Source organism: Cheilinus undulatus, linkage group 8 (assembly GCF_018320785.1).
Source record: "Cheilinus undulatus linkage group 8, ASM1832078v1, whole genome shotgun sequence".
Taxonomy (NCBI): Eukaryota; Metazoa; Chordata; class Actinopteri; order Labriformes; family Labridae; genus Cheilinus; species Cheilinus undulatus.
The window spans coordinates 53547194-53567772 of NC_054872.1; the positions used below are offsets into that span (position 1 = coordinate 53547194).

Sequence of the window (20579 nt, forward strand, 5' to 3'; positions counted from 1 at the left end):
GGGATAGACAGACGTCACCTGGGACTGAGAGGGCGGGGATAGACAGACGTCACCTGGGACTGAAGGGGCGGGGATAGACGGACCTCACCTGGGACTGGGGGGGCTGGGACAGACAGACATTGGCTGGGACAGACAGACCTCACCTGGGACTGAGAGGGCGGGGATAGACAGACGTCACCTGGGACTGAGAGGGCGGGGATAGACAGACGTCACCTGGGACTGAGAGGGCGGGGATAGACAGACGTCACCTGGGACTGAGAGGGCGGGGATAGACAGACATCACCTGGGACTGGGGGGAGCGGGGACAGACAAACCTCAGCTGGGATTGAGAGGGCGGGGACGGACTGACCTCAGCTGGGACTGAGAGGGCGGGGACGGACGGACCTCAGCTGGGACTGGGGGGAGCGGGGACAGACAAACCTCAGCTGGGACTGAGAGGGCGGGGACGGACTGACCTCAGCTGGGACTGAGAGGGCGGGGACGGACGGACCTCAGCTGGGACTGGGGGGAGCGGGGACCGCCAAACCTCAGCTGGGACTGAGAGGGCGGGGACGGACTGACCTCAGCTGGGACTGAGAGGGCGGGGACAGACAAACCTCAGCTGGGACTGAGAGGGCGGGGATAGACAGACGTCACCTGGGACTGAGAGGGCGGGGATAGACAGACGTCACCTGGGACTGAGAGGGCGGGGATAGACAGACGTCACCTGGGACTGAAGGGGCGGGGATAGACGGACCTCACCTGGGACTGGGGGGGCTGGGACAGACAGACATTGGCTGGGACAGACAGACCTCACCTGGGACTGAGAGGGCGGGGATAGACAGACGTCACCTGGGACTGAGAGGGCGGGGATAGACAGACGTCACCTGGGACTGAAGGGGCGGGGATAGACGGACCTCACCTGGGACTGGGGGGGCTGGGACAGACAGACATTGGCTGGGACAGACAGACCTCACCTGGGACTGAGAGGCGGATAGACAGGCGTCACCTGGGACTGAGAGGCGGGATAGACAGGCGTCACCTGGGACTGAGAGGCGGATAGACAGGCGTCACCTGGGACTGACGGGGCGGGGATAGACGGACCTCACCTGGGACTGGGGGGAGCGGGGACAGACAGACATTGGCTGGGACAGACAGACCTCACCTGGGACTGAGAGGGCGGGGATAGACAGACGTCACCTGGGACTGAGAGGGCGGGGATAGACAGACGTCACCTGGGACTGAGAGGGCGGGGATAGACAGACGTCACCTGGGACTGAGAGGGCGGGGATAGACAGACATCACCTGGGACTGGGGGGAGCGGGGACAGACAAACCTCAGCTGGGATTGAGAGGGCGGGGATAGACGGACCTCAGCTGGGACTGGGGGGAGCGGGGACAGACAAACCTCAGCTGGGACTGAGAGGGCGGGGACGGACTGACCTCAGCTGGGACTGAGAGGGCGGGGACGGACGGACCTCAGCTGGGACTTCGGTCGAAGGTCTCTGGATTCCCAGTCCCTGCTGTCTCTGTTAAACAGCTGTCAGATCTAGGATGTTTTTGGCGGACTACCTAGTGTGTAACGCTACAGGATAATGGCGTCTCCTTAGTGTGATGTCACAGGAACATGGCGGCCATGGTAGCATTGAGTTTGGATTATTTGGTTTAGCTTAAAGTTCGTCAGTTTTTGGTGTAAAATGAAACAGTTGCTGTTAATCTGTGAAGCTTTGAAGACGTAAAATAATCAGAGATGTTGTTTTGAAAATTCTGATTCATTTACTAAATGTCAAATGTACATTTACAAAGTAAAATAAAGAGATTTTGGTTCTTTTCCTGCAGTTTGTCTTCATTTAGAGCAGAGAAATATTCTGAACATGTTCTTGTTAACGCTTAGAGATTGTGAGAGAATGAAGCTCAGGAAAACTTTGATGATTTAACGTTTTAAATTAAATCATGGGGAAGATGACCTTTTTCATGATACTCTCATAGATTCACCTGTGTGTATATAAATAATCAGACCTTTCAGTTCAAAATATCTGATTTATTTAAAAATAGAAAAGGTACATTTTAAAGTCAAATTCCAGCAGTTTTTCATCTTAAACAGAAATATTCTGAGCATGTTCCTTGTTAGTATCATTAGCTGCAGCTTAAATGCCTGAGTCATTCTTCAGGCTAACTGTGAAATCTGCCTGACTCTCCTCTCCTCACACTGACGACTCTTTCTGCCTCGTTTACCTGAAAACCTTCAAATATGACGCAGGCTGTTATTCTCTGAAGCTAATGATGTGAGGAAAGAACAGTCACTGACAAATTAAGGACCATCCCAGACCAGCAGGGGGCAGCAAGGACCAGAAAAGACCAAGAGACCAGCTGGGACCAGAAAAGACCAAGAGACCAGCTGGGACCAGAAAAGACCAAGAGAGTCCAGCAGGGGGCAGCAGAGGCCAGCAGGCACCAGAAAAGACCAAGAGAGTCCAGCAGGGGGCAGCAGAGACCAGCAGGCACCAGAAAAGACCAAGAGAGTCCAGCAGGGACATCATTTAGCTCAGTAACACTCAGTAACTCCTCACACACTGATCAGATATCAATTAGTTGATTTCAGACACCTCGTGGTGGGATGCCAGCAGGTTATTGATCACTGATTGGTTGTTCTTCTGGGTCTCCAGGTGATGTGAGGCAGATGAAGGACACACATGGACCTAAGGAGGAAAAAATATTAGTCTTATATTATTATTTTGTCCTGATTCAGATCAGATATAATGTTTGTTTAACCAACAGTTAAATTGATTATTGATCATCTGTGATCGGCTACAGCTGGCTGAGGAGGATTTTCAGATCTTTACTGATTTTAAAAATATGAGCAAGCAGAGACATGAGGACCGCTTCAGCTGGTTTTAAACTAAATAATCCAAGACAGTCAGATTTCAACTACAAATGTGATTATGTTTGAAACTATTGATTATTAAAACTGAGATGTATCATTTTTAAACACTCTAAAGCTCAAAAATCAATAAAAATAAATAACTCCTCTGGATCAGAGCTTCAGCCTTTTCTAGGATGTTGTCAGCTCTCAAGTTTCTCTTTAACAGCTCAGACAGGAAGCAGAGCTGCTCACTTTTAACCCTGGAGGTCAAAGGTCAAACCATTTTTTTACACTTTAACTGCTGAAGAGTCTTTCCATGACCTTTGACCTCTGACAGACGGCCGATAAATGTTGAAACATGGCGGCTGTCAGAGAGTTTTTTAGGATTATGTTACCCTCCACACAGCTGGTGAGGAGTGACCTTCTCTCCTCTATAGCTCCACCCACTTTTCCTAAAGTCGCCAACACAGGGCCGTGAACACGAGGGAGAGGTTGTTGATACAGGACTGTGCAGAACTTTCAGGAAGGTTTGGGCCAGAGACTGAGGCTTCAGTAGAGCTCATGTGGCAAGTAAGCCGCCTGAGGGCGCCATCAGGAGGGAAGGAGGATTGACGTGACCCCGGTCATGCTCTGGATGTCCTCGCATGTTACCAGGGACACGGGAACATAATCTGATGGAAAAATAACAGAGTCCACACCTTTAGGGTGGAGTAAGGGGTGGGTGTGGCAAGTAACCAGGGCCTAGGGTCAGGGTTCTTAAAGGTCAAGATGAGAGAAACTCTCACATCATTAACACGGCAGAAAAAAACATTTTTAGCACAAGTAAGAATATGTATATGTTAAATTTAAACCCCACCCCTTTCCTTTGTTCTAAGACATCATAAAAACAGTCTGGCTCTCACCTGTCTGCAGGTCACCCTGGGCCCCGCCCCCTTCAGCTCCACATCTGTTGGACAGCCAATCCCAGCAGGAGCACTGGGCTGACCCGGCCAATCCCTGCAGCCTGCCGGAGAAACCGCACCCACGTTAAATCATGACACATTTCAAACTGTCCCTGTTTTTTTGTCCCAGCCACGACCCCAGATTGACAAAGCTGCGTTCAAGTTCACAGAGCCGCCAGTGTTCGGCATCATCGACCCCGAGGCGTCTTCCTCTTCAGACACGTTGCCGTGTGATTCATGGCGAGCTCAGAGGTCGTTTTACATTTCTGCTGATTCTTTGTTTAAAGATTCCAGACATGAACAGAAAAGTCATTCTTTACATGAGTCCATCACAGAGCGCTCTGGATTCCTACTGTACATGAACACAACACTGGCTCATTCATCCTTTTCTGAGAAAAAAAAAAAAACGCCGGCAATAGAGACGTAAATGTGTCTGATTTTTAAACGAAGGAAGCGTGACGCAGCTGACAGGAAATGGTCTAAAATGTGGTCAGATGTTTTCAGCATTAAATTTTAAACCCTTTAAACCCCACACGTGAATCTGTGGTTGAATTAAACTCACCTTATTTTTTACCTCAGAGGGGTACAACCCGGTCACTGCAACACACAAACACACAATAATCAATAAATCATCAGTAACATCAGAAACGAGGATATTATCACTCATACAATAATAACAGGGTCATTATAAACATTATTATGAAGCTGTTAACACAAACAACCCTTTACATGCTTTCTGATTGGATCAGCAGACCAATCAGGCCACACCCACCACTGCTGGGGAGCGAATCAGGCCCACAGATTCTTTGACTGATGTCTCTGAAGTGAAACTGGTGTGGTGTTATGAACAGCTCTGTTCTTTATTTTCCACCAGGGTTCTAAAGCTGCAAAGATCCTCTATGGTGGTGATGCTCTTACCAAAATAATAATCAAAGGTGGCGGTGTAGTCGTAGTCGTAGGCGGATGTTGACGTTGAGTCGTAGTTGTAGTTATACTCGCTGCTTGTGTCTTCTTCATGGCTTCCTGTGCCTCCTGTGAACCAAAATAAAAGCTTAAATCTGTCGTCCACAGAGACAGGAAGTGCTGGAACGGCGAAGAGTGAATGTATGTGTAACATGTAACATGCTACGCTAAAGCTAAGGCTGCTAATTTTAATCAAACCCTACAGCACATTCCTCCTAAAAGTCAGTGTGAATATTCATCATTCTTCATAATACGCCTCTAAGACCTGTTTCATAAAGCCAACATGAAGACCAGGATTTCAAAATAAAAGTCCTTCTCAGGGTTGAACTTTGACCTCTGTCTCCTAATGGAGGTTTGTCTGATCCTCTTGAAACTTGATCAGTGGCTGAAAAAGGCCAATGTGTTATCTACATTTACGACAAAGCTCAAGGGGGCGTGGCCATGGAGGCTCACCAAATTTGATGTCTCACCATGAAACAGGAAGCTGCTTTATCTGGAAGCTACAGGGTCGAAACAGGGTCAGATTAGTCGGGTAAAAATCACCCTGATATACAATTCTGTCAAACATGGACCGGGCCTTTGCACACCAGGCCTGGTCCATTTTTTTCTGGTATTAATTCACTTTTTTAGTTTTTTTTTAGCTTCTAAATGAAAGCTTCTCCACCAGCCTTTAAAGTTTAACCACATATCTGACCAATCAAAACGCTCCATCCACCAGTTTGGATAAGGTGGGTTTGCACATGAAGGATGAGGAAAATAAATCGCATCAAACATTTTTTCATTCATGACTCCCTTTAAAGTTTGTAAAATCCCAAACCTTTCCACATTTCTCACCTGTGTTCACACCTGCCTGACCTGAAAATAAATAAATAAATAAATGCATGGTCTCTGGGCAGTCGAGCATTCAAGCTGAATCTGATTATCAACAGTGATTCAGCCGAAATCAGCCTGAGTTTATCTCAGGATCCACAGGAAGTAAACTCTCCAGGACACCCGAGTCTCCTGGTTCCTTTTTAACGTCTCCAATAAGAAATGAACCTTCCTTAAACGTGTCTGAACACTCCTCGTCTCTGACCTGGGCAAGTTTCTGACTGAAAAATGAAAACGTGTCGAGACTCGCCTGCAGGCAGAACTGAGGGAAGCAGAGCAGACGTTCAAGTTTCAGTTTACTGATGGTTGAAATCTGCTGCTGTTACGGTTTGTTTCATCAAAATCCAAGTTTGACTCGTATTTCACCCTCAGTCCTGCTGATGTCTCAAACATTCAGGTTTCACTCTTTAAGGTCAAGGCAGGAACAAACGAAGCAGGACAGATCCGCTGAGAAGACTTTAGAGGCCATGAGGAGGAAAAATCAGCTGTGAGTCCTGCTCTCTGAGGAAAAATGTTAAAATGGTATTAAAACGGGGAGCAGGTGGCCCAGTGGCTAAAGGCGCTCCCCGTATACGTGGACGGCCCAGGCTTTGAATCCGGCCCCAGGCCCCTCACTGCATGTCTCTCCCCCGCTCTCGTCCTTGTCTCTGATTCTATCCACTATCCTTCTCTATCGAATAAAGGCACAAAAATGCCCAAAATAAATCTTAAAAAAAAAAAAAAAAGGTTTTTTCTTTTCTCAGATTTTTTTTTTTTCAGTTTATCTCATTTCTAAAAAACTTTTTCCAGACTTTTTTTTTTTTTCAAGCAAAACTAATTTTCTTGATTTTATGATTTTTTTTTACATTTTGACTTTCTTCTACTCAAATTCTGTATTTCTTTCTTGATTTCTTGACATTTTATGCTTGATGTTTTGAGTTTCTTCTAATATTTATAACTTTTTTCTCTATTATTTCCTATATTTAGATTTTTTTTAAACTAGTTTTTTTTTCTTCATTTTATCAATTTCAATATATTTGATATTTGATATGTTTTCTCTGCATTTGACTTTTTCTTGACTCTTTGTCTTTAAAGATCTTAAATGCCTTCAATTCTTAATAATTTGACTTTTTTACTTTAAATTTTTGGCTTTTATTGAACATTTTTTAAATCTTTTTTTTTTTTCACTAAATTTGATTTTTTCCCCCTTTTTAGGATTTCTTGACTTTTTCTACTTTTCCTCCTTTTAAAATGTTTTTTTCCAACATTTTCTTTTTCGTTTATATATTTGATATTTAAACTTGTTTAATTTGCATTTCGCTTTTTCCTAACTCAATGCCTTTTAAATAAGTAAAAAGATTTTTCTTGATTTTGTGCTTTTTTTTCTTAACTTTTTCTTTTTATCGTTTTATATTTTGACCCTTTACTCAAATTTTTGATTTTTCCTCCTATCGACTGTTCCGTTGATGTTCTGATTTTTTTTCTCCAGACTCATTTTTCTTTTCTATTTACTACTGTCTCTATAATTTTATTTCATTTTTTCCTAATTCTACTTTCTATTTTTCTTTTTTTAATTCGACTCTAGTGAAATAGTGAAACTATTTTTCTTGATTTTTGTGCCCTTTTTAAACTTTTTACAAATGTTTAAATTTTTGACTTTATTCTCACATTATTTTTTTTCTTGACATTTTGATTTTCTTCAAACATTTTGACCTTTTTTCTTCAGAATTTCTCTAGAATTGATCTTTTCACTGTTACTCAGGGTGACTGTTTCTGTTTCCCTCCTCTCCCCAGTGCTGATCGGTGTTTTGGCCGTGCTCACTCGTCTGTTTTTATCTCCTTCACCCACAGAGATGAATCACTGTGGTTTTCTGGCTTTACTGCCTGTTTTCTACAGAACACTGGGGAAGAACCCGTGATTCATGGTCCATCTGTTTTTGCTGGAAGTGAAAGATGGTGAGAACATGAAGCTTCATGTTTTCATTCAGCGGTGACGGAGTGTGAAGCTGTTTCTGTTTCTGTCTGATCACATGGACTGATAAAGTTTCAGGATTCAAATGATCCCGACCTCAGGTTTGATTCTGCGTTTGTTTTACTTCATTAAACTATGACTGGAGAACAGCTGGAAAAACACGGCTGGTGGTTAAACGCCTCCATGAGGTGAACCGACAGAGCGGCCAGCGGTGGGTCCAGAGGAAGGGCTGGACGGAGAAGCTGAAAACAAAACGCCTCCGTTAGGGCCGGGCAATAGAGCCATTTCATCCCTTTGCCATGTTTGTCTAAAATCTAGTTGTTAAATCAAAGATAGACATCAGGAAAAAGTCATTAAATAAATCATGCAAAAATAAGCGCCAGATGAAAATGGATTAAAAGTGCTTAAAAATGGAAAAACTTGGTTTAAAGTAGCAAAAAACTTGTGAAATTGTTGAAAGTTTCACAAAAGGGAAAAAAAAATGGTGACACTTGCAGAGAATTGGAAAAAGTGATGAAAAGGTGTTAAAAAGTGGCACGATGAACAATTTCAACATCTGACCCGATAGGTTGGGTGCAATCGTGATCCAGATAGTCTGCTGGGGACAGGAAGTGGAGGAAAGGCGTGAGGAATTCATGGGAACAGAGGAAAGTTGGAACTTTACAGCTCTAAATCAACCTGTGCCCTGCCATTTATAAAACATTCCAGCCTTGCCTTTGAAGATGATGTTGTCCTCTAAAGTTTAAAAATCATTCTAGCCTGGCCTTTGAAGATATTGCCGTCCTTTAATGTTTAAGACATTCCAGCCTATCCGTTGAAGATGATGTCATCCTTTAAAATTAATAAAATATTCTAGCCTTGCCTTTGAAGATGATGTCATCCTTAAAGGTAATGAAACATTCTAGCCTATCCGTTGAAGATGATGTCATCCTTTAAAGTTTATAAAACATTCTAGCCTTGCCTTTGAAAATGGTGTCATCCTTAAAGTTAATAACATGTTCTAGCCTTGCCTTTGAAGATGATGTCATCCTTTAAAGTTTATAAAACATTCTAGCCTTGCCTTTGAAGATGGTGTCATCCTTAAAGTTAATAACATGTTCTAGCCTTGCCTTTGAAGATGATGTCATCCTCTAAAGTTTATAAAACATTCTAGCCTTGCCTTTGAAGATGGTGTCATCCTTAAAGTTAATAACATGTTCTAGCCTTGCCTTTGAAGATGATGTCATCCTCTAAAGTTTATAAAACATTCTAGCCTTGCCATTGAAGATGGTGTCATCCTTAAAGTTAATAACATGTTCTAGCCTTGCCTTTGAAGATGATGTCATCCTCTAAAGTTTATAAAACATTCTAGCCTTGCCATTGAGATGTCATCCTTTAATGTTTATAAGACATTCCAGCCTTTCCTTTGAAGATGATGTCATCCTTAAAGTTAATAACATGTTCTAGCCTATCCGTTGAAGATGATGTCATCCTTTAAAGTTTATAAAACATTCTAGCCTTGCCATTGAGATGTCATCCTTTAATGTTTATAAGACATTCCAGCCTTTCCTTTGAAGATGATGTCATCCTTAAAGTTAATAACATGTTCTAGCCTATCCGTTGAAGATGATGTCATCCTTTAAAGTTTATAAAACATTCTAGCCTTGCCTTTGAAGATGATGTCATCCTTAAAGTTAATAAAACATTCTAGCCTATCCGTTGAAGATGATGTCATCCTTTAAAGTTTTTATAAAACATTCCAGCCTTGCCTTTGAAGAGGTCATCCTTTAAATTTTATAAAATATTTTTATTTTATTATTTTATTTAACCTTTATTTAACCTGATGAAAAAACCCATTGAGATCGAGATCTCTTTTACAAGGGCGACCTGGCCAAGAGGTCAGCAGCACACGTCATGATAAATACATTTCAATGACAGATTACAAAAATAAGTTAAATTACATTCCAGTCTTGCCTTTGAAGACGTCATCCTTTTAATTTTATAAAACCTTCCAGCCTTGCCTTTAAAGATGATTCTGTCCTTGGTGTTAAAGATGGTTTTGCACATCTCCTTGGTTAGAGTTTTATGTACCAACTGGCTCCACTGATAGTGAACAATCCTGGACTGACATGAGAACAGCTGACTGTAGAGATCAGCTGATGGAGTCCATGCCTACTACATTATATGTTCTGTTTTTTTGATTGGCTCACGATGAATGTCACAGTCAGAAGGTTTGTCTAATCACCCTCTAAGTTTTATTTTGAAGGGTTCTTCCCTTCCTAAACACCGTCTACAGGGTGTCGCCCTTATGGATGTGAAATATGTCCCATGATAAGGAGATGTCAGTTAACCTTGATTAATCCAACAGCCCTGGAAGGTTAGTTTGATCGCCCTGTTCTCTCTCTCTCTAACACCAACAGTCACATCAAACATTTCTTCAACATTCAGAAAAATGCTGAAAAATGTATGGATCCATGAGCAAAACTAGTCCAACAGGAAAGAGAGCTTTTCTCTACACAGATGTTTAGGTGAAACTTCGCTCTATAAATTCTCTGACTTTTCTCTTCGTTGTGGATCTGCTCTTCATCTCCTCACATAAAGAAGCACCTTTCTTCTAGAAACACCTCTCTTACTTTAAAACAAAGACAGACAGCAGAGTTATCTCAGGTTCTAACTGACTGATTGATTGGTTTGGGCTGGGTTGGACTCACCGCAGCAGGACGGCATCATGACAGCGAACCAGAGCGAGAGAGAGAGCAGAACCTTCATCACGGACGAGAGACGGGCACTGACTGAAGGGGGGAGAGAGAGAGAGAGAGGGGGGAGGGTGTGTCCTCTCAGGGTCTGCCTGCTCTAGAGCTGCTCACACAAACAGAAACTGACAGACAAAAACAAATCAGTGTCAGCTAAACATCTGATTGGTCGCCATGATGTCATAACCATCCAGGTAGACTCACCTGAGGGTGAAACTATGACATATGCTCCTGGAGGAGGCAACTTCATTTATCAACATATATCAACCTCTGAAGGAAAACGGTGTATTCAGGATCTAAAGGAGAAGAGTTCAGCCATCGTTCTTGAGCGTCTCTGATTGGTGGACGAGCTCTGAATAGCAGAGACAGAGGTTTTATTTAAGGTGCTCTGTCAGGATTTAGTCTTACTCTTCTTTGTGGGGCCTATCTCAGCTAAAAAGAGTTGAGAAACATCAAAACTAAAGCTGTGGGTTAATATTTGTTTATGTGCAGACCATGGAGTCCATCCACTGACCCATGAGTCCATGTAGAGTTCCTGGATTTCCTTTGAGGATGCCAGAATTTCTGGGACGCGCGCCTCAATCTGAATGAACCCATCTGATCTTCATCAGTCCGATGATCTCTCTTCATTTTTCCTCAAATATCCAGAGTTTTCATTCCTTTACCAACATGCTGCAGACAGATCCTTTTCCTCATATTGATGGAACCTGAAACTTAATAATGTGGACCAACCTCCTTCAGCAGTTTCCCTTTAATGAGGCTCACCTGGTGAACTGGCGAGCTCACCTGTCTGAGCTGGAAGCTGACAGAAGGAGCAGCGTGATGGAAACTTTAACTAAAAACTAAAACTCAGGAGTTTAACTGGAGTCAAATCTGCAGAATCATCTGGAACAGTGAAGATAAACACAAAAACTAAAGGATCAGACGTTTGAACACCTCTCCTCATAATCTAAGAACTGAGGGAAGCGTTCTGTGTTTCCTGGTCTGTGGTCGTTACCATGGCGATAGTTCAGGCTGTTTAATGGATAATGGAACAATAAGGAAGTGAACTCTGATCTCAGCTCAAAGTGACACTGACTCTACAGGAGAGGGAAACACACCTAGACCTGCTGTGGGATTCTTTTACATACCTGGACCTTCTGGCGGTGTACTGAAGAGACTAGGACCTGCTGACGTCCTCCTGAAGAGACTAGGACCTGCTGACATCCTCCTGAAGAGACTAGGACCTGCTGACGTCCTCCTGAAGAGACTAGGACCTGCTGACGTCCTCCTGAAGAGACTAGGACCTGCTGACGTCCTCCTGAAGAGACTAGGACCTGCTGACGTCCTCCTGAAGAGACTAGGACCTGCTGACGTCCCCTTGGAGAGACTAGGACCTGCTGACATCCCCCTTGAGAGACTAGGACCTGCTGACGTCCTCCTGAAGAGACTAGGACCTGCTGACGTCCTCCTGAAGAGACTAAGACCTGCTGACGTCCTCCTGAAGAGACTAAGACCTGCTGACGTCCTCCTGAAGAGACTAGGACCTGCTGACGTCCTCCTGAAGAGACTAGGACCTGCTGATGTCCTCCTGAAGAGACTAGGACCTGCTGACGTCCTCCTGAAGAGACTAGGACCTGCTGACGTCCCCTTGGAGAGACTAGGACCTGCTGACATCCCCCTAGAGAGACTAGGACCTGCCGACGTCCCCCTAGAGAGACTAGGACCTGCCGACGTCCCCCTGGAGAGACTAGGACCTGCTGACGTCCTCCTGAAGAGACTAGGACCTGCTGACGTCCCCTTGGAGAGACTAGGACCTGCTGACGTCCCCCTAGAGAGACTAGGACCTGCCGACGTCCCCCTAGAGAGACTAGGACCTGCCGACGTCCCCCTGGAGAGACTAGGACCTGCCGACGTCCCCCTGGAGAGACTAGGACCTGCTGACGTCCTCCTGAAGAGACTAGGACCTGCTGACGTCCCCCCTGGAGTGTTGGAGGTCCTGAGCGATGGCGATGAAGCTGGACGTGAAGCTTCAGCTGCTGACCTTCACCTCGGTGGTTTTAAACTTCATCTTCCTGGTGAGTTCAAATAAAAATGGAGACATGAGTGATGGGTCATCTCAGTCCACTTCCCAGCCCCACAAGTCCACCCCAGCTCCTCCTCCAGACTTCACCGTGGCTTTAAGACTCATTATTCAGATATTTATGCTGGGTTCTATTTTTGTTAGCTTTAGCAGACTTTTGATCATTCGACATTTATTTTATAATTTAGAGTCTGATGAAAACTGATGGCTCTCAGACTTTTACCGTGTGTGTGGGTGTGTGTGTGTGTGTGTGGGTGTGTGTGGGGGTGTGTGTGTGTGTGTGTGTGACAGAATGTTGGGACTCTCTCAGTGAGATCAAAGCAAATGTCTCCTGGAGAACATCATAGCAACAACGGGCAGGGCTAACGTGATTGGTCCATCCTCTACCTGTTTCCTATTGGCTGGTTCAGAGAAAGAATCTAAAGCAGAGATGCATTCAGAGCTCAGAGAAAAATCAGAGAGCGTCGGTTTCACAAACAAGCAGAAACAAACACGTCTGAAGCATGAGAGCAGGAAACCTGAGCACCATTAGAGAGTCAGTCTCACATTCAGAGAAACTCTAGGAGGCAGTTCAGAGCAGGGGCTCTCAGTGTTGGGGTCTGGACCCCTTTGGGGGTCACGAGACACTGAGAGGGGGGTCTCCAGATGCCTTAAAAATAAACTAAGAACATTTTCATCCTTTTCTCCACCAGTTTTAACACATATTTGCCATGTTACATCTATTTTTGTCTGTTTTAAACTCTTTCCACTGTTTTTCTGCCTGTTTCTGCCTCTTCTAAACCATTCTTGCCACTTCAGCTTAATGTTGACCATTATTGCCACTATTAACCACTTTTACACCCAATTTTCCCCATTTTAACCACATTTCACCATTTGATGTGCCCAGTTTTGCTAGTTTAACCAATTTCTGCCAATATCTGCCTGTTTTTTTCTTTCTTAGTTAACCCTTTATGCCAGATTATAACAACTTTTCATCCAATTTCACCAAATTTCCACCCATTTTACCCATTTAAAACCATTTCAGCCACTTTTTAACTCCCTTTTAACACTATTTATGCCCATTTATGCCACTTAAACCAATTTTTGCCATTTTTATCTAATTTTTGCCACTTCTAACCAATTTCTGCTACTTTTAACTCTTTAAGCACCAAAGTCGCAAAATTGCAACAAGCAACATTGCTGAATTCAACGGGCTGTAGCTGCAAATATTGTGCCTAATGTTGTTACTACTTTACACCAGGAGATGGCGGATATGAGTAACTTCAATCCCAGCAGCATTTGTGGGCGTGTTTCTATTCAAAGTTTTGGAGTAAAAAGAGTCTGACGCGCCGGTGGAGGAGACGAGGAAGTGGTTGTAGTCAATGCGTAACAGAGAGAAAGACAGCAAATTGCAACGAGAATACTCACAATGCTGGGAGGAACAGAGGAATACTCACCCCTCTGACGATGATGTTCAGTCGTCCGGGGAGACCGAAACTGCCGTGCGTCTGTGAGCAGCCACAGCGAGTCTGCACGCCATGACAGTCCACAAGCTGCACATACCGAAGCCGCTTTTCCTCACGCACGTCTGAAACCTGAAAGATGGTTTAATAAATTAAACAACAAATAAATTCATAAATGTCATCAAGCATGGAATAATTTTTGTTTTGTTTCTGTCATTTTTGGACTGACCTTTGACCTCTGTTCTTTGTGCAGGTCGTGGGTCTGAGCGTGCTCCTCTGTGGAGTCTGGATCCTGTTTGACAGAGGGACCCTGCTGACCCCCCAGCCCTCAGGTAAAAAACAGCACAGCTCCAGGTTAGCCTAGCTTAGCATAAACACTGAACAAAGGGAAAGTGTTAGCCACTCACTTGTTGTTCTTGAGTCATCACAATCACTAAATTGCCCGGCGTTGTGTGTCTTAAACTCCATGTTATCTGACAGGAGTCAGTATTGTGTGAGCTGATGTTGTGGCAACTATTAAAGGAACATTACGTCTGTGTCTTCAGCTCAGCTGCAGACCGTGGGGGTGGGGCTGTTGGTGATAGGGGGCGTGGTGGTCGTGGTCAGCGTGATTGGCTGCGTCTCTGCTGTGACAGGGAACAGAGTCCTGCTGCTGACGGTGAGTTCAGGTCCTGTAGGAGTTTTTAAATGTCACTTAACGAGACAAACATGGTAATGAAATCTGACTGTTCTTCATCAGTTCCTGGGCTTCCTCATCGTCCTCATCCTCGGTCAGTTCTTCATCCTTCTGCTGCTGCTCCTCAACAGAGGCGTGGTGAGAGCACTTTTATTTTGAAGGGTATGACGTGTGCGAGTATGGATGACGAGACTTTTGGACGTTACACTCGCACAGAATTCTACATAAAACTAAATTTAGGATCCTAAAAGGTTTCTAGAAGTCTCACCTCAATACATGACCAATCTGATTGATCCCATAGGCCACTGATCATCAACTGGCGGCCCGAGGGCCAAATCAGGCCCCCCGAAGCTTTCTGTCCGGCCCCCAGAAGATCATTAAATTCAGAAAAGGAGGAAAAGAAGACGCTTTGGTTTTAGGAGTGTCTTCAGGCTTCAAATGTCTGCAGCTGTTAAATCCATCCAAAAAAATCATTATGTAAATAGTTTTAGAATGATCTGATGTTGACCTGCTTTACAGAAATTCACTCGTCATTCATAATTAGTAAATAAAGTTTTAAAAATGGGTTAAGACTGGCAGAAATGTTGCAAAAATGGCCTAAGTGATGAAAAGAGGTTAGAGAGTGGCAGAATGGGTTGTGGAGAGACACAAAGAGGCAGAAATGAGCAGGAAAAGAGGTAAAAATGCGGCAAAAATTTGGTGAAAGAGGAAAAAAAGGGCAAAAGGTATTAAAAAATGAGTTATCAGTGGCAAAAGGTAATGAAAAAGAGTTAAAAAGTGGCACAAAGGGGCAAAAATGTGCAGGAAAATTGGTTTAAAGGGGTTAGAGAAGAGGAAATGGTTTTAAAGAGGCAAAAAGTTATCAAAAATGAGTTGAAAGTGGCAAAAAATATTGCAAAAATAGCCTGGCAAAGTAGTGAAAATGGGTTAAAGAGTGTCAAAATGGACAAAAGTGGCAAAAATAGTTTTAAAAGTGACAAAAATGATCAAAAATAAGTTGTGGTGCAGAAAATGTTGCAGAAATGTCCAAATGAAGAAATGAAAGGGTTAAAAGTGTCAAAAATGAATTAACATTAGTGCTTAATCACAGCTGGGGAGGGCCCATTATCTGGGATTTTCAGGGGTCGGGACAGTCCTGTGGGCCGGTCTGTCTCTGCGTGTCCTGCTGCATTATAGATAACAGGGATAGATCTCGCTGTGATACCCAAACATTTCCTGCATTTTGAAAAGACATACAAATACTACTACAATAATATTTTAATCAGACCAAAATATTTATTTAATTTTTGTGTATTTGAAAATCCGGCCCCCAGAGGAGACTAGACCTGGCCCTTGTGCTGATGTGGTTGATGACCCTGCCACAGGCTCTGTCTCTTGGTTTTAGAGTTTGGGAATGCTGTCCAGCGCTGTGCTGATGTTGACGTTTCTGCTGTCGTACAGATCGAGGTCAAAGTGTTGGAAACGCTGGATCACATGATCATAAACTACAGCGGACATGAACGCATCGAGGACGCGCTGATGGACAACATCCAGCACTACGTGAGTCACAGACACGACAACCATTATGTTATCTAAGTATGCTTCACATCAGAGACCCGGGGCCAGACCTGAGCACAGAGTCTGGTAGACTGTGGAGACAGGACGATGGCCAGACTTCTAATAGAGCATGCTTAGGCACAGAGCGATGTGAACGCAGACCAGCAGAGAGGAGGGGGGGACTGTGCCAGGGCAGGGCACAAAGCAGCCACGCCATGTATGTTTGATGATTTAACTAAATCTGTTTGTCACTGTTCTTAGGAGATGTGCTGTGGCAGCATGAACTCCTCTGATTGGCTGGAGAACCGGTACATCCAGAACCAGTCAGATCCAGATTTACTTCCTTGTTCCTGTCTTAACGTCACTCGTCTCTCCGTGAACAAGTGGTGCGACAAAAATCAGCCAAACGTCAGCGTCCATGCAGAGGTAACACACGCTCTCTGGTGTATCTCATGGTCTTTATATTTCAGATATGCTGCACCAGGTTTAGCTCGTTTAGGCCTTTTCCTCGTTGGTGGGTGTTTTTAAAACAGAACAGTACTCATGCTGCTTTGTCAAAAACTTCAACATAAAAATCCAAAATGCTCTCACTCTCAAAGTTGTCCCTCCATCTTTAATCGGATCACACATAAAGGGAAATCCACGCTAACCGCACAGAACGTCCACATGAAAGTGTGGATTAAAATCCGCTCTATTTCTCTCTCTCTCCTCCTCAGTCAGTGGTTCAGCAGTTTGGTACAAATAAAGAACACTGGTCCTAGAAGACCTGACCTGTAGAAGAGCGAAGAACACTGTAGTCTCTCAGTCATGGTGGCGTTGGTGATCTAAGCACACAGCCTCTGATATGACAGTCTTCTGGTCGGGCTAAATGTGCTGGGCTGGCAGATTTGTGGTGGTTTTGCATCTACATACACTATATTGCCAAAAGTATTGGCTCACCTGCCTTGACTCATATGAACTTCAGTGACATCCCATTCTTAATCCAGAGGGTTTAATCTGACGTGGGTCCACCCTTTGTAGCTAGAACAGCTTCAACTCTTCTGGGAAGGCTTTCCACAGGTTTAGGAGTGTGTTTATGGGAATTTCTGACCATTCTTCCAGAAGCACATTTGTGAGGTCACACACTGATGTTGGACCAGAAGGCCTGGCTCTCAGTCTCTGCTCTAATTCATCCCAAAGGTGTTCTATGGGGTTGAGGTCAGGACTCTGTGCAGGCCAGTCAAGTTGATCCACACCAAACTCTCACATCCATGTCTTTATGGACCTTGCTTTGTGCACTGGTGCACAGTCATGTTGGAACAGGAAGGGGCCATCCCCAAACTGTTCCCACAAAGTTGGGAGCATGGAATTGTCCAGAATCTCTTGGTCTGCTGAAGCATTCAGAGTTCCTTTGACTGGAACTAAGGGGCCAAGCCCAGCTCCTGAAGAACAAGCCCACACCATAATCCCCCCTCCACCAAACTTTACACTTGGCACAATGCAGTCAGACAAGTACCGTTCTCCTGGCAACCACCAAACCCAGACTGGTCCATCAGATTACCAGATGGAGAAGCGTGATTGGTCACTCCAGAGAAGGCGTCTCCACTGCTCTAGAGTCCAGTGGCGGCGTGCTTTACACCACTGCATCCACGCTTTACATTGCACTTGGTGATGTATGGCTTGGATGCAGCTGTTACCATGGAAACCCATTCATGAAGCTCTCTACCACTGTTCTTGAGCTAATCTGAAGGCCACATGAAGTTTGGAGGTCTGTAGCCATTGACTCTGCAGAACGTTGGCCACCTCTGCGCACTATGACCTCAGCATCCTCTGACCCCGCTCCGTCATTTTACGTGGCCTACCACTCGGTGGCTGAGTTGCTGTGGTTCCCAGTGGCTTCCACTTTGTTCTAATACCACTGACAGTTGACTGTGGAATATTTAAGAGCCAGGAAATGTCACCACTGGACTTGTTGCACAGGTGGCATCCTATCACAGTACCACGCTGGAATTCACTGAGCTCCTGAGAGCGAGCCATTCTTTCACTAATGTTTGTAGAAACAGTCTGCATGCCTAGGTGATGATTTTATACACCTGTGGACATGGAAGTGACTGGAACACCTGATTTACATTATTTGGATGGGTGACTCAATACTTTTGGCAATATAGTGTATAATCAGTGCTAATACTTTAGTGGACTCGCTACAAAAAAGGAGCTACATCCTCGCACTAAGGTCCGTGCTATTAAAGAGTCTTAGTGGATCTGTGTTGTATTTCTGAACATCATCATGTCTTTTCATTTCTCGTGTGTTTTTCAGGGCTGCAAAGACAAGACTATTAGTTGGCTGGATACGAACATCATAACCATCGTGGTGATGGACGCCGGTCTCATGTTCATCCAGGTGAAGAGTTAAAACGGGCATACTCTCATTATCTTTCTGAGCATGTTTGTTCTGTCACATTTTGACACTTTCATCACATTTTTGCACATTTTAACAATTTTGTATTACTATTGTTTACTACTTTTTTCCCAGAGTTGCATTTTTTTGCCACTTATTGCCCATTTCTGCAACATCTATTAGCAACTTTTTGCCTATTTCAGTAACCTTTTTCCATTTTCACCCATTTTTACCACTTCCTGCCCAGTGCTGCTAATTTTTGCTTCTTTAAACCCATTATTTCACTTTGTCACCAGTTTCTGGATTGTTTTGGGGTTTTTTGCCTCTTTTTTCCTATTTCTGCAACTTTTTAACTATTTTAACTTATTTTTGTCACTTTCACACGTTTTTTCTCTTTTCAAATTTCTGTTAATGTTTTTTGTAAAAGTCTCTGTTTCTTTGACTTGATGCATCCTGACACATTTGTGCACATTCTGGTGTAGCGTTGAAGTCTAACATTACTTTCCTGATGGTTTAGTTCAGTGGCTTGTCCACACTGTGAGGGTCACTGATAAAGGTCATTCTGCTTTAGGAGAAAGGGGTTAACATTTAGAAAACAGTTCTATATTATAACCCCAGGATCTTTGGCGCCCCCCTTGGGTTCCCTGGACCCCAGGTTGGGAACCACAGTTTTAAAGGACACAATGATGTACATAATCTAGTGGGGTACTGGTTAGACTGGAACGTAAACGTGTCCTGATGTCATTCATGGTTACGCCGGTTCTAAGAGCCGGTTCTATCATGAATGACGGGAGCCTGCTCCTGTTTGGGAGACCGTTTCTCCTCTCTTCCATTCTTCCTGTTGTTTTTAGAGATCTTCAGCTAAAATGATCCCAATGCAGAGCGGTTTTATTAATAATCCAGGTCTTCACTAGTGAAGCTTCATAAATACAGCCATGCTTTTTGCTTGCTGGTCGACCACTGCAGGTCATGCCTTGGCATCGCCGCCATAAACTCATTTGGTATCAACTTTGCCCCAAACAGACATTAATGAGAGGTGTAAACAGGGTGAGAGGCGGTGCAGATCTGAACAACCTGCAGGGGGCGCTAACAGCACCTAAACTCTCCTCCTCCACTCGCTGACAGATCTTTGTCTCCCCCTCTCTGCAGGTGATCCTGTGTGTCCTCATGGCGTACCTGTACCGCACCATGCTCAGAAAAAACGCCCTGAAAACAGGTCCTCTGGTGGACGCTGACCACACCCCCCTGGACCACGCCTCCGAGGACGACCTGACCAACGGGGAGCAGAACTACAGTTACATAGATCCTGATGATGAGGGCTATGTAGACCCCGCCCACCTAGGACGACTCCATGATTACTGACGCCTTTGAGAACCCGCCCACTAATAGGAGGAGTCAATTCAGAAATAATCAATAACAATCAAACATCAGAGGTTAAAATATGTGGAACTAGAGTGTCTGAGACCTTCAGGACGTTTTTAGATCCACTCTCCTCTGGTCTGCTTTCACATCAGGAACGTGGTTCTGTTAGAGCTGGGGTTCTCAACCTTTTCAGCCCGCGACCCCCAAAATAAAGGTGCCAGAGACCGGGGACCCCCACTGGACCTGAAGGTGGCTGAGCACAGCCAGGAACATTGTAGAACAGTCATGTGGAGACGAGGCCGTCCATAAAGGGGGATAGATGGGAGAGCTTTCTGGGACCCGGCCAAACTGGGGACCAGCAAAATCCTGGTCCACTGTAAAGTTAAACTGTGATATTTTATATTTAACCTGAATAATAACCACTCTGACCAAAGAATTCCAAATATTTATTTATTCATGTGTGTAGTAAAAATCCCTTTTGACAAAAAAGAATTAAAATGGTTTAAAAACTGCTAAAAGGGGTTCTCAAAGGCAAAAAAAAAAAAAAAAAAAAAACGGTGTAAAAGGTGGTGAAGTTGACTTCTAAAAGTAGCAGAAATGGGTTAGAAGTGGCAAAAATTAGATAAAAATGGCAAAAATTGGTAAAAGTGGCAAAAATGGGCATAAATAGTGTTAAAAGGGAGTTAAAAAGTGGCTGAAATGGTTTTAAATTGGCAAAATGGGTGGAAATTTGGTGAAACTGGATGAAAAGTTGTTATAATCTGGCATAAACAGGTTAACTAAGAAAGAAAAAAACAGGCAGATATTGGCAAAAATTGGTTAAACT

General features: G+C 44.1%; 2 protein-coding genes and 1 long non-coding RNA gene across 3 annotated transcripts; 1 reads left to right on the forward strand and 2 right to left on the reverse strand.

The window, feature by feature from the left end:
- Positions 1 to 2048: 2048 nt before the first annotated feature.
- Positions 2049 to 11954, reverse strand: LOC121514210 (secreted protein C-like). The gene is made up of 5 exons (XM_041794311.1): positions 11429 to 11954; positions 4701 to 4814; positions 4345 to 4379; positions 3744 to 3844; positions 2049 to 2677 (listed from the first exon to the last, which is right to left on the reverse strand). The coding sequence occupies exons 1-4, from the start codon at positions 11952 to 11954 to the stop codon at positions 3776 to 3778; spliced, it is 744 nt and encodes a 247-aa protein (XP_041650245.1). The 3' UTR covers positions 2049 to 2677; positions 3744 to 3775.
- Positions 11955 to 12214: 260 nt separating this feature from the next.
- LOC121513216 lies at positions 12215 to 14136 on the reverse strand. The gene is made up of 3 exons (XR_005992183.1): positions 14032 to 14136; positions 13797 to 13934; positions 12215 to 12352 (listed from the first exon to the last, which is right to left on the reverse strand). It is a non-coding gene; the product is annotated as an uncharacterized LOC121513216 (long non-coding RNA).
- si:ch73-139j3.4 (CD82 antigen) lies at positions 12242 to 20045 on the forward strand. Its single transcript, XM_041792812.1, has 8 exons — positions 12242 to 12355; positions 14056 to 14134; positions 14348 to 14460; positions 14542 to 14616; positions 15919 to 16017; positions 16276 to 16440; positions 18311 to 18394; positions 19541 to 20045. Exons 1-8 carry the CDS (start codon positions 12284 to 12286, stop codon positions 19751 to 19753), a joined length of 900 nt encoding a protein of 299 aa, XP_041648746.1. The 5' UTR covers positions 12242 to 12283; the 3' UTR covers positions 19754 to 20045.
- The last annotated feature ends 534 nt before the right edge of the window (positions 20046 to 20579 follow it).